The sequence below is a fragment of the Leptidea sinapis genome, chromosome 5 (assembly GCF_905404315.1).
Source record: "Leptidea sinapis chromosome 5, ilLepSina1.1, whole genome shotgun sequence".
Classification (NCBI taxonomy): domain Eukaryota; kingdom Metazoa; phylum Arthropoda; class Insecta; order Lepidoptera; family Pieridae; genus Leptidea; species Leptidea sinapis.
This window is the reverse complement of record NC_066269.1, coordinates 8,352,170-8,368,121: the sequence shown is the minus strand read 5'-3', so window position 1 is coordinate 8,368,121 and position 15,952 is coordinate 8,352,170. Positions and strand designations below refer to the sequence as shown.

General features: G+C 35.8%; 1 protein-coding gene across 1 annotated transcript; it reads left to right on the top strand.

Annotated features, from left to right (window-relative positions):
• The first annotated feature begins 3,380 nt into the window (after positions 1-3,380).
• LOC126964538 (uncharacterized) lies at positions 3,381-14,508 on the top strand. The gene is made up of 5 exons (XM_050807730.1): positions 3,381-3,657; positions 5,169-5,304; positions 6,817-6,934; positions 7,289-7,403; positions 8,172-14,508. The coding sequence occupies exons 1-5, from the start codon at positions 3,633-3,635 to the stop codon at positions 8,900-8,902; spliced, it is 1,125 nt and encodes a 374-aa protein (XP_050663687.1). The 5' UTR covers positions 3,381-3,632; the 3' UTR covers positions 8,903-14,508.
• Positions 14,509-15,952: the final 1,444 nt, after the last annotated feature.

Sequence of the window (15,952 nt, the reverse complement as noted above, 5' to 3'; positions counted from 1 at the left end):
TAAAATTATATTCTAGGGTTAAGTAACACATTAAATACTTTAATTATTACATTTTATTTTTGAAGATAATGTCTATTCATTATATTATCTATTTTATCTTTTCATTCATCATTTCATGTATGCTGATAAATAAACGCCCATTCACTTTTAATGGAATTAGACAAAAATATTACTAAGACCATCAGCACAATAATACACAAAAAAAAATCTTTCTTCGTTGTAGTCTTATCAGTACAGCAAAATCATTATTGACACACTTTGACACAAATTAGGCATAGCCTGTGCTATGGGTTGCAAGACAACAATATGTTTAATACGCTATACTTAAACATACATAAATACAAATAAACAACTATGACTCGGAAACAATCATGTTTCCACCTACCGGGATTCGAACCCGAGACCTCCAGCTTAGTAGCTATAACAAATATAAATTACACAAAAATCATTAAGCTAAATCGAGAATATTAGGTGTAAAGTTTGTAGTAAGGTTGGCAACCCTGCCTTCTGGGACCCGCGAAATGATTCAGGAGCATCTTTAAGTGCCATGACAAAATTGTGGCTATGTGAGTATAATTTATTATTTTGTGTTGCTTTCATTATAGTGAACTGTTTGCATGTGTAGGCACTAGGTTTCATTTTTACTATACAGACTTGAGACACATTTTGCTATAGCGGGAGAAGCTGCAAGCATAAACGAACAAATCTTTGATCGATCTTTTTTGTTCGAAGGTTCACTAACATCAAACCTACTAGACACAAGAAAACTTTTTAACATCTTATTAAAAAGGCATAAACCTATTAAATTTTAACATGAAAATTTAGATTAAGGATAGGTCTCCGCTGCGCTCCAACTAGATACCGCAGGCGTAGTCGCAAAGTGGGGCTTAAAACTTTAAGTACGCCCAAGCGGGCGTACTATAGCCAGTTTCGAACAATGTCTGACGTTGACGTTGAATTATTATGATTTAATAACTCAGAAGTGATAACCTTGACTACACTGCCTGCACTAACGTCCCTCTGCCTCTCCAGAATATGTTTTACTTGTACATTTTTTACTTTGATTTTAGTAATATTTTTTTGAATCGAGAAACTTTATTTCAATCGTATTTTGACTTTTAAGAAACTCATATTTACCGATTATTGTATATTCATAATATAACCTGTAAAACTTTTATCCCTTTTTGTTAAACGTAGTTTTAGCTTTATAGGAAGGCAAAACGTTTCGATAGCAAAAATAAGCGGATGGAGTAATTATTATAAATAAGAGAGTTACTGACTTTACTTGGTAACTTAAGTCCTTAAGGACAGCTTAGCCGATTTTAATGTCAGCATTCCAGCTGCTTTGGAGTCCCAGACGAACATACAAAAACAATTATTATGTTTAGAGATTGAAAGACATTGGCATGAGTAGTAGGGGATTCCTTTTTGTCAAGCCAAGACTGCGGCATTACAATGTTGTCCCTAAGTGCACAAGAAAATGCCAGTTGACATCCCTTGGCGTCAATCCGTAGTTAATTTGGCGGCACTTAAATACGTAGCTTACCAAAACGGCCTTTTGGTCATCGTTGAAGACATCTATTCTTATCGTAGGCGACTGTGAGAGATTCCACTGGTGTGCCCATCTTTTTGGAATTATGGAATCCTGATTAAAAGCGTCAACTTTTGATGGCACTTGCCAAGGCACTAGTCCATTTTTTTCAGCAGGCTCTGTCAAGGTCGAGATTTTTTTGAAAATGTTGAATGCATAGTTCCCCAAAATGTATTATTTCTAAGAAAATTTAGGGCAATTGTATTATTTTTTTTTTATTGTGATTCAATATGAATGACACGTTTAAAATGCAGAATATTGTGCTGTTTTTGTGTACCATCTAGCCTATCGTCCCGTTTCCTGTATATTGGTTAAATCACATGCCCCGTCACTAAATGTACAAGTTTTAAAAGACTAAGCGAAATATGTGTTATTATTTAATTTTCTGTTAATTTCGAACACATCAATAGCGAAATTTTTATTTAGTTTATTTTCGTAAGTAATAAGTATTCTTAAAAGTTATTCAAAATAGATTAGGCGATACGAAGGTAGCATAAATAATAATTCTGATAATATTTATCTACTAATCAAAGCACTATTGACTACACACTTTTCACTTCATTCGTCTATTGCATAAAGTCACAGATTAGATAGAAACCGTTAGTAAATATTGATAAAATTATATGTATGCCTCAACATAGATCAGGCGAGCATTGAGTTATAATAAGTATAAAAATTTTATTTAAATAAAACACTTTTAAAGGATTGAAACGCGTGTAATTGTAACTGTTTTTACATTAGATTTTAGCGTAAAAGTTACATTTTTATTTTAGTTAACCCGACGTTTCAAGACATTTCCAGATCTCTTTTTCAGGGAACTGATCGTTTTAATCCTTTAAAAGTGTGTAGTTTAAATGTGTTACACTCGTGTTAATCAACGAATATAAAAATTTAATAATAATAATATATTTTTCTCAACATGCTTGGAATTATGAACATTATTTTGACAACCATCTTCGAGATAAATCGACATTGCTGTACTGTCCAAATACATACGTTCAGCGACCGGCAAAAGTTGTATGAAAATCCACATCTGTCGTGGTTAAGCGGCCAAAATATAAATTACATATAAGTAAACTCATAAATATGTTGTGTAATTTAAAAATGGAACGATCGGTACAAAACAACCAAGGAGGTTGTTTGAAAAGTTTTATTTAAATTTCGAACTGGCTACAAATGAACACTAACACGAGAAAAAGTTTTGTTCGTTGTGTTAGACTAACGTTTACACATGTTTGTCCATCAATGCTTCTTGCTGGCCGCTGCAGTAATGTACTGTTACAATTGATAGTTGATAAATTGGGTTTAAAATTACGAAAACTTAATGGCTTGTATAAAATATTGGATTGCACCTACAAATACTTTTAAAATTTAAGAATTACGTAGACAAATTCAGCCATAGATTTACTAAAAACTTATGTAAACGTAAGTGTGCACTAGTACTTAGCAAAAGTTTGATAGAAGGTAAAACATCTAAAATAAACTTAAGAACTTGTTCTATGCGATGTATGACGGCTATAATCTTGTAAAAAACGGAGATAGCCAAAATCCACTACGTTTTAAGCAACTGTTCGTTTTCCAACTTAGCCGGATTATAGTTCGTCACAATAATACTGTACCTACTATTTCAAACTTATGTTAAAACACTGCACGTTTCATACGAAACTAAATTTCAATTTTTACTCAGACAATCCCGCCCTTTATTAGTATTTATATTATCTTTGATGGTATAGGCGATATCGCTCTTAATTCACGTTTTTCCTGTTCTTATAAAAATATATATCTTAATTGTTTACAAACTGTTTGTATCTATACTGTGACAGAACAACGTAACACTCATTCGTTCCAAATTGTTTTAATTTTGCTATTGTCAACCTTATAGTGGTCGATGTATGTATGTTTATTGCACGCACTTAGCTATTAGTTAACTAACGCCTATGTTTCTATTCACATAGGTTGTTTTCTTCCTTACACAGACTTCAGTCCTGAGGATTGGGGTCCTGAGTTTCCTCTTAGCTCCTCGTCGAGGTACTCCATACCGATGCCAACGCTTTATAGCAATGATGGTAAGTAGAACTACATAAGTTTTTTTGGTAACTACATGACATCCATAGATGTATTATTCTGATGTGGGAAAGAAAAGTACCACCGTTGACGTCTGGCATTCTTCATCCGCGCGTTTTGCAAGAAATTTCTTGTCTCGCACAGCCTTCAAGAAAAGAGCATACCCACCTTAGAGGCCGGCAACACATCTCTTGGTACCTGATGTTGCGGATGTCCATGTGCGGTTGCCTCACCTCTCCCCATCCCGTGAACCTCTTGCCTGTTTCCCCCTCTTATATAAAAAAAAGAATCAGCATATAATATAAGAATGTGTTAGAGCGAGACAGACAGACGTGACCATTTCCGTACACGCTATTGGCCTGTGTTGTTAGCGAAACAAATCTCGCTTTTGTGGAAAGACTCCGTAGTAGTAGATTAAGTATAAGTCTGGTCGGAGATGGTTTCGTGGGCAGTACCTGGAGTATCATCTGAGGAAGAAAATCGTCAGAATTCACACTGACTGACAAGCATTCAAATTTTGGCATCGCTCAATCTTCTAACGTCCGTGGGTTAATATATCTATGATGACATCTTAAAGCAGTTACCATTACATAAAAAAATTGTAATGAATGTAAATAGAACATAAATAGAATTTCAAATCGAAATTGTATTGTAAAGTTTTGTCTTACTCAAAAAGCGTTTTTTAACTTATTTTATCACGCCTTGAATTGAATAATTGAGTGTCACAATGTAAAACTTTGTAACTTTGTTATAAAGTATAACTATTTCTCGACTACTCTACTCGGCAGCAACATTCAGAGATGGTAGAGGATTTTTGGGGTAAAAAAATGTCAAGGTCGTAATAGACCACTGGAATGCCGACTTTTTGTTTGTCTTTTTTCTTTCTTTCTTGGCCATATTCGATCTGTTAATAATAACTGTAAATGAGGTCAAGTTCACCTAAAAGCGAGTCGTGTCACTCAGTTCGCTTCGAGACACTTAGACATTTCGACAATTACGTTCTATATATAAATCATGTCCTTGTTTTTGAGTTCCAAATCTGAATCGCTTGATTGAACAACTGGCGGCTTTTTTATGACAATAAGGGATGAGACGAGCAGGACGTTCAGCTGATGGTAATTAATAAAATTCTGAGCGGCACTACAATTGCGCTCGTCACCTAAGCTCGAGACATAAGATGTTAGGTCTCATTTGCCCAGTAATTTCACTAGCTACGGTGCCCTTCAGACCGAAACACAATTATGTTTACACATTACTGATTCACGACAGAATAATGCGCCGTTGTCGTACTCATAATCTAGCCGGCATCCTTTGCAAAGAAGCCTCGCACTGGTAGATGTCCTTAGTCGCCTATTACGACAAACTTAGGCGTGGGACTTCCCTATTCTTTTTATGCCCCGGGGAAGCACAGGGCAAGGGGTTTATTGGCTGGCAACTGCCAACAAGGCTGCCTAGTGCTGAACTCTTCCTGTCCAATAATATGTTACCAAAGGTGGAATGATGATGATTTCAGGTAACAAATACAAGAAGCCGAGTATAATAGAGCTGGTGTTGTACAACATGGCGGCGCTTCTGGGTGGCGTGGCGGCTGGGTATGACCTCAGGATGTCCAACGTCAGCCCACTGCATCCCACACTGCAACCCCACAGGTGGGCAATAGAAAAACCATATAAAGATTACTATAACTTGTATGACTTTCTTAATGATACCACTGATTGATAGAGCGACTGCCCACAGGCTTTTAAATAATAAATTTTATTGTACGATTTTACATTGTAAGCATAGTTTTATATATAAAAAAGGCCCGCTGAGTTTGTTGCGCCTGTTCTTTAAAAGGCAAGGGTGGTAGTTTTTGACTTTCAATAAGTGATTTTATGTCCTATTTTGAATAAAATATTTTTAATTTGAAAGGTCCTATGAGATGCTCAGATAACCAAAGTTGCCGACATAGTCAAATGATTGCGAAAATGAAGTGACAGTGGGCAGGGCACATAGTTCGACGGACAGATGGCCGTTGGAGCAGTAAAGTCTTCGAATGGCGCCCACGTAAGATGGACCGACGATCTGGTCAAGATCGCGGGTATACGTTTGATGAGGGCAGCGCAGGACCGATCGTCGTGGAAATCTTTAGAGGAGTCCTTTGTCCAGCAGTGGACGTCTTCCGGCTGATGATGATGAGATGCTACAAGCAAGGAGTTTGACCATGTCAACAACCACACTTCACAAAAATGGAGCCTGTTCCTGCCTAATATCTCACTAATTAATATAATTGATGGAGCTTATTCTATAGTAAGGCCAATGGGTCGAGATAAAGAATATAAACAAAGTTTCAGGGCTTCAAAACATTTTTATTTAAAGAAATTATATACAAATTTTGGATTCCCTATTTTAATCGCTCATGTTGCCCCGCGCCACGGTATTATGCCATTGATCGGCGCGATTTTGGCGTGCGCGCAGCGGCCTGTCAATGCGAATTATTTTACGTATATTAATAGATTGCTTTTAATTAGGATGATATGAGAGAACGTATAAAAAAAGCTATTGAAACAAGCTATAAGACCATGCAAAACAAACTATCTTATAAATAAAATGAGGGTCAGAACTTGGTCAGGGCGTAGTGTGCCGTACGGCACTTTCGATATTGGTGTATTTGAAAGATCAGTGCCAAAGGGCACTTCTTGATTTTGTAAGGGTATTAGACAAAGATGATTCGTCGGAAGAGTCCGAATCAGCCGGTTCGAATCCGAATCGCCTCCGGCGATTATTTTCAAAAACTATAATGGTTAATTGTAATCAGATATATATATATATATATATATAATGGTTAATTATATCAAAATTATAATGGTTATAGGCATTTGGTTAATGGTAACTAGGACCGGACCGATCAATGGTTACTCGCGTACTGCATCTCTACTATGCATTGGTAATAAATAATAATGGTTAAAATGGTTACTCTGGCCGGTCTTGTAATGGTTAATGGTAATTAGGACCAGCCCGATCAATAGTCACCCGCGTACTGCCTTACTAAAGGCAACACATGGTTTTATCACAATTAATTTTATCTACTAATCAATATTTGTAATATAATGCTGTTCGATGGAACACAAATATTTCACGGTTTCCCTTTAGGTCACTCACATTTGTAAATCACATTACAGAGGCGAGATGGAGTCAGAGCTAGTGCCGACGAGTGTGTTCGAGGGCTACGCTCACAACACCTACCACGGACCAACGCGACATCTACGTGCCCCACTCAACGCCATCACCGGCTCGCCTGTTAGTTTTTTTTTTTATTATTTGAGGAGGAAGTGACAGGCTCCTTTGCACCGGATGCCGGCTAGATTATGGGTACCACAACGGCGCCTATTTCTGCCGTGAAGCAGTAATGTGTAAGCATTACTGTGTTTCGGTCTGAAGGGTACGCTAAGCTAGTGGAATTACTGGGAAAATGAGACTTGATTTTTGGGTTTTTCAAGACTCCTGAGCGTAACTGCATTGTAATGGGCAAGGCGTATCAATTAGCATCGGCTGAATGTCCTGCTCGTCTCGTCTCTTATTTTCATTAAAAAGAACCCCTTATTGTCATTAAAAAAACTATTTTTTACAACTTCCTCGTAATATTTGTTCCAGATGTCAAGTGTTCAAGTGGAGGAGCACAAACCTCTGAGGTTCACGGACTCCCCCTCCCACTACGCGCATGCCTCTTCATCATCCGGCTACGGACATTCAGCTCAGCCTCTATCTGGTATTAAGTCAATTATAATGTGCCATAGAGAACTAAAGTTGCCTGTGAAAACATAAAACAAACACAATTGCTAGTACTATCAGACAGACAAACGATTTTCTTTAGAAAGTAGTGTATTCTTTGTTTTTGATATAAAATTGAAATAAAACTTAAACTAAACCAGTGGGAGGCTCCTTTGCACCGGATACCGGCTAGATTATGGGTATCACAACGGCGCCTATTTCTGCCGTGAAGCAGTAATTTGTAAGCATTATTGTGTTTCGGTGTTACGGGCGCCGTAGCTAGTGAAATTACTGGGCAAATTAGACTTAATATCTTATGTCTCAAGGTGACGAGCGCAATTGTAGTGCCGCTCAGAATTTTTGGGTTTTTCAATAACTCTAAGCGCTACTGCATTGTCATTACAATTGGCGGGGCGTATCTATTACCATCAGCTGAACGTCCTGCTCGTCTCGTCCCTTATTTTCATTAAAAAAAACTGTGCCTAGGCTAAGTCAAGGCTGAATATAACAATTGAAGTACATATTTTGTAACATTTTTCGTGTGATGTGTAGAAATACAACATCATAATGATCTATTAGATGTGTAAAGGCCCTGTAAGCCTTGTTTTTTTATTAATAAAATCTGTGTATAACACTTATTATTTGAAACTGCTTAATTTAAACAATTTGTTACTCACTTCTGGGATTAACTATACAAGGGTTCGAGACCCGCAACGTTCATAAATTTTGGTTACAAAAATTTGTATAATTAATTTAATTTTTTCAGGTACTTCTGGTCTGGGTACAAACTACACCTCAACCCAACCAACTCCGTCACCCAGACGAACCTGTTCCACTACCTCAGATCACTTAGCAGACCTATACCAAAACTACAGAGAAAACTTCCAACCCTCGCCATCAAAAGAGCGGCTTCAAGACTTCTACTTCAGACCTGACACATACCAATACGACAGAACAGCTGACTATGTTGTCAAACACCCTTACTACGGATACGAGGAGAGCGCCTCGTTTGAGTATAGAGAACCTACCCCCGACTACAGACCTTTTTTGGCACATAGAAGGACACCATCAAACTCCTCTACGTCCAATTCCCATCCTGATGAATTCTCACCATCCCGACACTATCGGGAGAAGTATCCAAAAGACAGAGAATACCGTAGTCCCAAAATGGAGTTTCCAAGAAAGTCCAACGATTACTCATTACCGCGGGAAACGTACAGGGAACAGGATGTAGAACGCCCGGCCAACTTGGGCTTAGAATTAGTGCCAACAAAGCTTAGATCGAGCCTGAAAAAGTACAAAAAGTCGTCGGCCTCTGGAGGCAGTTCTGGTGGTGGGACCCCAACAAATCCTACACCACCTGATAGTCTCACCAGCGAGACAGATAGCTCGTATGTCTCCGCGCGAGATGTTTCCAGCGGATCGCAGTCCAGGGTCAGATTTAGTCCGGAGACTATGGAGGCAAATTTGGAGCGACGGGCCTCGAGGCAGTCGTAGCGAAGGCTGAAGAAGTTCGACGATTACCTTGTTTGAGGGTGTCGAAGAACGCTTGTGCTTCATAGCTTATTCAGTTGTGTGACTCTAGGGTTTGTGATGTGTGAATTATTGTCAATGATTACTGCTGACTTTGACATGTGACGTTTTGTAATCTGTGGCGACTAGCTTCTCAATGTGATGTGACCTTTAAGTCAATTTGCACAAATGGAACTGTGAAAGAGATTTTAAAAATTAATTTTTGCAATATGTTGCGGTTAAATCTATTAAATAAGTAAAATTTAATTATGTATGAATTAAATAAAAAATGTGTTCATTATAATTTAACATCTAATCATTAACTGAGCATTAGTATTTTTGAATATATTTCATGAACAGTATAGATATTGTATATAGATTAACATATATTTGAATCTCAATAGCAGGATTTGTCTGTGGCAGCAAATGTCTTTGTGCCTCCCTTTATTCACATTCTTTGATTGAATAATAAAGGGTGGGCCATCTAGTGTTTTAAATTTGAATCCGCAAAAAAAAAGCCTTGTGATTATTTTTTCAAATTTCTATTTTTTTATTGGAAAGGTAGAATTTCGTCATAGAAGAATTGAACACAATATCATTCGTATGACCACCACGACAGGCTCGGGAGTACCCCATCCGATCAACCCAATTTTTATTATATTTTCGATTTTTGGCTTGAATCTCTTCAATGGCAGCTTCGATTTCACGTTTCAACGTTTCAATTGTCTCTGGTGGTTAGCGTAACATTTATCGTTAGTTCCCCACAGAAAATAATCCAAAGGGCTCAAATCACAAATTCAAATATTTTTATTCAAAATAGGATGTGACATCACTTATTGAAGTCAAAAACTACCACTCATTCCAAAATTAATGCCTCAGACCTGAGAAGAATGGGCGCGACAAACTCAGCGGGCTTTTTTTTTCATCAAATAAATATGTTTACAAAGTAATATTGTGCAATTAAACTTATTTTTTAATAGCCTGAGGGCGGTCACTCCATTCCCAATCTGTGGTATCATTAAGAAAGTCATTTATGTTATAGTAACCTTTAACACACAAACGTTTTTTAACAATTCTTTTGAGTAACGTAATACTTTTGTTTTGAACATTTTCTGGGATCTTGTTGTAAAAGCATATACATCGACCAACAAAAGACTTACTAACTCGACTTAGCCGAGTAGTAGGCATCATAAGTTTATGTCTGTTCCTGGTGTTAACATTATGGTTATGACAGATTCTGGCAAATTCACTTATGTGCCTATGAACATACATTACATTATCAAGAATATATTCAATACAGCTCCGAGTTCCTATTCAAAATAGAATATAATATCACTTATTGGAAGTTAAAAACTACCCATTTGAAAAAGTAAAGTAAGTTTTTAATATTTCCCAATTTTGTTCGAGCATAATATAGTCTTTCCCATTTTGTTAATGTCAAACATAAAACTAACTTCCTGTCAAACAATGAATGTCATTCTTCCTTTCAATGTCAAAGTAATCAATACTTCAAATTTAAAACACTAGATTGCCCACAGTTTTAGAAAACGGTAAATTCGCCCCAAAAATCCTGTTTTCGAGATCACAAATCAAACGATATTGTTCTTATGATATTAAAGAATTTAAAATACATAATGTGAAGTGTGTTTGCTCTGGTATCTGAATAACCTCGAAATTTTTAAATATTCATAATTTCATTCGGGTGTCAGTTTCTAATAATAAGATTTTTTCTAACAATTGGATCAAATTATGGTTTAATATTTATTGTACAGTTACCATCAAACCAACTACTTTTACATACTAATTATATCTCTAGAAACCTTTCCTATAAACAATAATGAAATATAATGAAAATTGTCGTTATTCTTAACTGTTGTAATGACAATGTTCAAATTTAATAAAAGCTTTAAACTAAAAAAATATCAATCCGATACAAAGTACAGATATTTAATGAATAATAACAAAATTTTGTTTAAGTAGTTAAGTGGTTCGAATCTCTTTTTGTATTGTCGCGATAAAATAATCCACGGACGAGTAAAAATAGAAGGACTCCGCGCAGTGATATTAGCAAGTGAAGCACCGTTATGCTAGTGTGTGTGCGGTTACGGGGGATACTAGTTCATAATTTTTTCTCCCTTAAATAATCATATATGGCCACAAATACTTATATAGTATCGTTTTTACACTTTTTCACAACGCACGACGGCATTTTAAAATATTTTATTGAGACGCAAACTGATCTGTCATACACGATGACAATTCTCATAATGGCCGCCTATCGGCCTGTAGTAGTGTGTGTGCGTGGGGCTATGTATTTACACTTTAATCGGCTTGTTTTGGTGCTACACTGTTATGTAAGGTGACACGGAGTCCTTATTTTTTTCCTAGTCCGTGGGATAATCTTGTATTGTAATAAAGTATTAGCAGAAATGAAATTATAATATAATGTAAGATATAATATTACGTAAGAATAATGGCACAAAGCTAAATGTGTGTACAAATTGTATATAATGTACGCAGTGTTATGACAAGCTTTTATTTAATTTAATTTAATGTGTTATGAGTAACATTACCGTACTGAACTATGCTACTAAGGGGGGTGGTACACTCGCATGTTTGAAATATTTTATGTAGAACAGTATTAACTTTGCATGTTATTACAGCCTTTTTCATTTAAAATTTAATATGAGCATGTATAGTTTTCATCTTCATATTTGATTTAACACTGACATGTTCAATTTAATTTAAAATAGTTTCTTCTCAGAGCGCCATTTGTACCCGAAGCGGTGGTAGTTTATTAATGTTAATCCTGAGATATTTTGAGAAAATAAATGACAAAATATTTTTTAGTTTTGTAAGAGGGATAAAAATATTTAATCCTCACAGTACTATTCCTAGAAGATATTATGAAAATTTTATAACAGTTCAAAACGAAAACGCCCCACTTTATGTGTCAAATTGACATATTTTGTACAGACTGCTCAAGAAGTGAGCGTGCGGTTAATTTGCGCTTTGAGTTGTTAAACTTTTCGAAAAACCAAAACTACCCTCTTTAATGGCGAAATTGTATATATGTTTTTAAAATAGTACAAATACATTTAGTATCGGAACGAAATTGATAAATAAGTGAAATTTAATCTTTGTGTGCATATTGTATATTTGAGACGCGGTCAAATGAGTTTTGTACAAAATATATAGATATTTTCTACCGAAGTATCGAACTTAAGTAGTGATAGCAGCTTTTGTATTGGACAGTTAGTGTTTAGGAAATTTGGAGTTACTAGTCGGGATTTGCGAACTATATTTAGTATATAGATATTGTATTTGATATTAGGCTTTATACGGAACACTGGAGTTTGATGATACTGTTGAACGAGATATTTTTATCGATCGCTGTTTTATATGCGAATCATTCGAAGACATAACGGATTAATTATTGTCATTTTCATTTGAAATCGTACGAGTAGCGGCTAGTTGGTTTGTCTCCAGGGACAATACGTGGTTAAATACTATTTATAATCAGGGACCGTATATTTATATCGTATATGTATGTTGTGTGTTGAATAAATGTAGTTATCGAGTGTAAGGCGTCACTCGCAATTTAAATAATGTAAGATATATATCAGAACGTAATTATAAAATTAGCTTTGGTATTACTAGCGAAAAACCCAGTGCCTAACGATTGCTGGAAGTTCGGAGGGTAGATTGAGATTTTGATATTTGTACGGCGAAATGTGTTGGCTTCTAATTCTGTTTGCCAGCCCAGTGACGAGTTATATTATTTTATTTATGTGCAATATTTGGTAACATTTTGCGTCCATTTTGTTTATATTTAATTATTATTATTTTTTTACATGAACCGTCGTGGATTGACAGAAATTAAGTACAGTATTCGATTTTATTAATAATTGTTTTATTGAATATTTTTGTAATTATTTTTTATTTAAAATTTTGCATAGCCTGTGTCGATCTTACATAAGCATAGACAATAAGACATTATTTGTGGTCATAATTTCAATATTAACTGTGCTGGATTTACATATTTGGAGACATCTTGTAGTCACTTCTAAGAGTTCTTTAGATAAAAGTGTAATCTAATCTTATGTGACTGTTTTCTCATGTTTTCATCTGTTAAATTTTAATCTCCTTTACGTTATACTTTAATCTCCAGTTCATATGTAATGCTGCCCAAGTAAAAAGAAACACGTCAGTAGTCTCACTAGTGTGCGCGCGCCTTTAAACTGACGGATAGTGGCATAGCCCGTGACACGTTTGAAACTAGTACAGCAATGTTTGATTTGACACGTATGACGCTCACAATAACCACCTACAAGGCTTTACAGACAAATATTATTAAATTATTGTTATTTTATGTGGTTTTAAAAATAACTTAAGTATTACACTTTTTTGACATCTTATATGATGTCAGTAACTCATATTTTTTTGTGAATTCATTTATTTTTGTGCAAGCTATGTGTAAAATTCTCTAAGTAAATTGCTGATTGAAATAGCCAATGCATTTTCGTTAATATTAAAAAAACATTTACGAATCGCTATATCGAATACTTCATTCCGTGTTGATATTGTCTATGGTTATGGATTCCCGTTGTTGTTATGATGTTAGTACAAACCAAAATATAACCAAATTATTTTAAGAATCTCATATGATTGTGGGGCTTTCTTTAGTCACAAACTGTTATGCATCCAGTCAACGAAACTGTTGTAAATTCACGGCGTTAACTTAAAACTCTAGTCTCGTTTATATTTTAATTTAAATCTGACGATTTGTATAGCAATGTTGGCAATACTGAACTTTGAATCTAACACTGACCTCTACTAATATACCACTAGACTGGCGGCTGTCAAAGTGCTTTTGTGCCTGTTTGATATTCGCCATTTTGGTGCTGTTGGCCAGTGATGACAACCTCAGCAAACGTCGATAGATGAAAATAAAATGTGTACTTTATTACGTTGATTCTTGAAGAATAAATAACACGGAAAACGAATGAAATTAATTCAAAATGCAAAAATACTTCAGAGTATTGTTCGTTCCTTCGCAGCCATTTGTATTATACGTCAAAATTAGTTTTCTCGACGCTCGCAAGTGGCGCTTCAAATAGGCACACAAAATTTGCTGTCAAACGTAGTATGGAACAGCCTGTCCTGTGGTATTTGTATAGGTCAGTGGAATCTAAACAGCTGCATTGACAGTTACATACCATACAGTATTTTAAACTGATTTTTTTTTATTTTAATGTCCATCTAATGTTTATAAAGTATCTTTGATGATTTGTATGACATTTCGTTCGATTTATATTAGTTTTTTATTTAAATAAGGCTTATTTACTTCACTTACTGACAACAAAATTTGACCAGTGTTATACATATGATTAGATATTGTTAAGTATTGCCAGCGGATCGGATGTCTTAGTCGGAGCATTCCTTTGTGAACCAAACATTCCATGGATTTGTAGTGATATAATGCTCATTAAATTATGTGAATGTATTGAGGAGCTGTGTGCCAATGTGTGGGAAGAATGCCTTAAGTCTGGATCTTAAACCGACAAATAAATATAGTATTAAGCTTTTTACTATGCATTGTTATTTCACACCTTTCTAACATATTATAAAATATAGGTTGACAGAAAAATAGTAATGTTTATAACCAAAGACTAGCCTAAATTAACTGAAAGTAGTTTTATCTCAATCAATCATCTTTTATTCCCATTGAAGTGTCAATGACAACCTCTAGCATAGTGGAAAAGGAAGTAAAAATATAAATTATGTATGTTTTTCCTAATAAACAAATATTGGGATTGAGAAGGTTATCAACTGTAAAGTAGATCCTGTAGATGAAGCCACAACCTGAGAGTTGAACAAGCGTACAAGATTTTTATAAGTTCGAGTCCCACATCGTTCATAAAATTTTGTTTTCAAATTTTATTTGTGTATAAATTAATTACCTAATAAAGTAAAATTTTATTACTACACGTCGGAAAGAATACCTTGAGGCTTGCAAAGTCCCGGTTACACAATGATTTTATTGTTACAATCTCTTATAAAACCAACGGAATCACAAGAACGTTGATAGTGTTTTTTTTAAGTACACATGTATTGGAAACACCGCGGAAGAAATCTCATTTAACATTTTGGTTGTGCCTAGGTGGTTGAAAGTTTCACGAAAAACGCACTGTGGAGCATCATATCTTAGTATGCTCACCACATGTATATAGCATGTGGTGTGAAGGTGTAAGGAAGTAGGTCCAACAGCTCTTGGAAACACTGCCCGTGATACATGGGGAAGAAGATATACAATGAAGTGATAGTGTATCTACACAACACCAAGTGATCAAACCATTTAACAGAGTACTAGATTCCGACAATTTGAGCAGCTCTGCATTGTTCAGCGTTCAAATTGTTAGAGCTGGTAGTGGAGAGCAACAAACCCAAGTTCAGAGCCATATTGCCCGCAACTCTCATCCATATATTGCCTGTCCTGTGTAGGGTTCTAGAATCTGCTCCGGCTTGGAATATTGCCTAAGTCTATTTATGATCCCAAGTTTCTTCGAATTTGATTTCGTTTTGCCTTCCAGATGATCGCAGTATTGGCAATCGCTCGAGATTTCGAGACACAATATTCTGATACTAGGCGACTCATTAAGGGGAGTGTTGTCGAAGAGCGGTGATACGACAAACGTGGTTCTTAGTGGTCTTCGCAAAGCGCAAACTTGTGCCTTCTGTGGGTTAAATTGGACAAAGTTTTTTACTCTCTATTCCGAGACCTTCTCAAGAGCGGAGGAATACCCATTAAATACGGCAAAATTGATATCTAGAAGAAACAGTGTAGGAAATGGCACACCGTCCGTTGGGGAACAGGATCAAGCTTTCATAGGCATTGGGTGCGAGCAATGCCAAAAGCCGCTTATTCAATAATAATATTACGAATTTTCACACTTACTAAAAGCGCTTTAGCACCGGAGACAATGCTTGCTAGCTTCCTTAAGCGGTGTTTCCGGGACGTTTCGACAGGGGTAC

Coding starts and splice junctions, on each gene's coding strand:
- LOC126964538 (XM_050807730.1), top strand. CDS start 3,633: ATGCCAACGCTTTATAGCAATGATG. Junction 3,658..5,168: donor AACGCTTTATAGCAATGATG/GTAAGTAGAACT, acceptor TGATGATTTCAG/GTAACAAATACAAGAAGCCG. Junction 6,935..7,288: donor ACGCCATCACCGGCTCGCCT/GTTAGTTTTTTT, acceptor TATTTGTTCCAG/ATGTCAAGTGTTCAAGTGGA.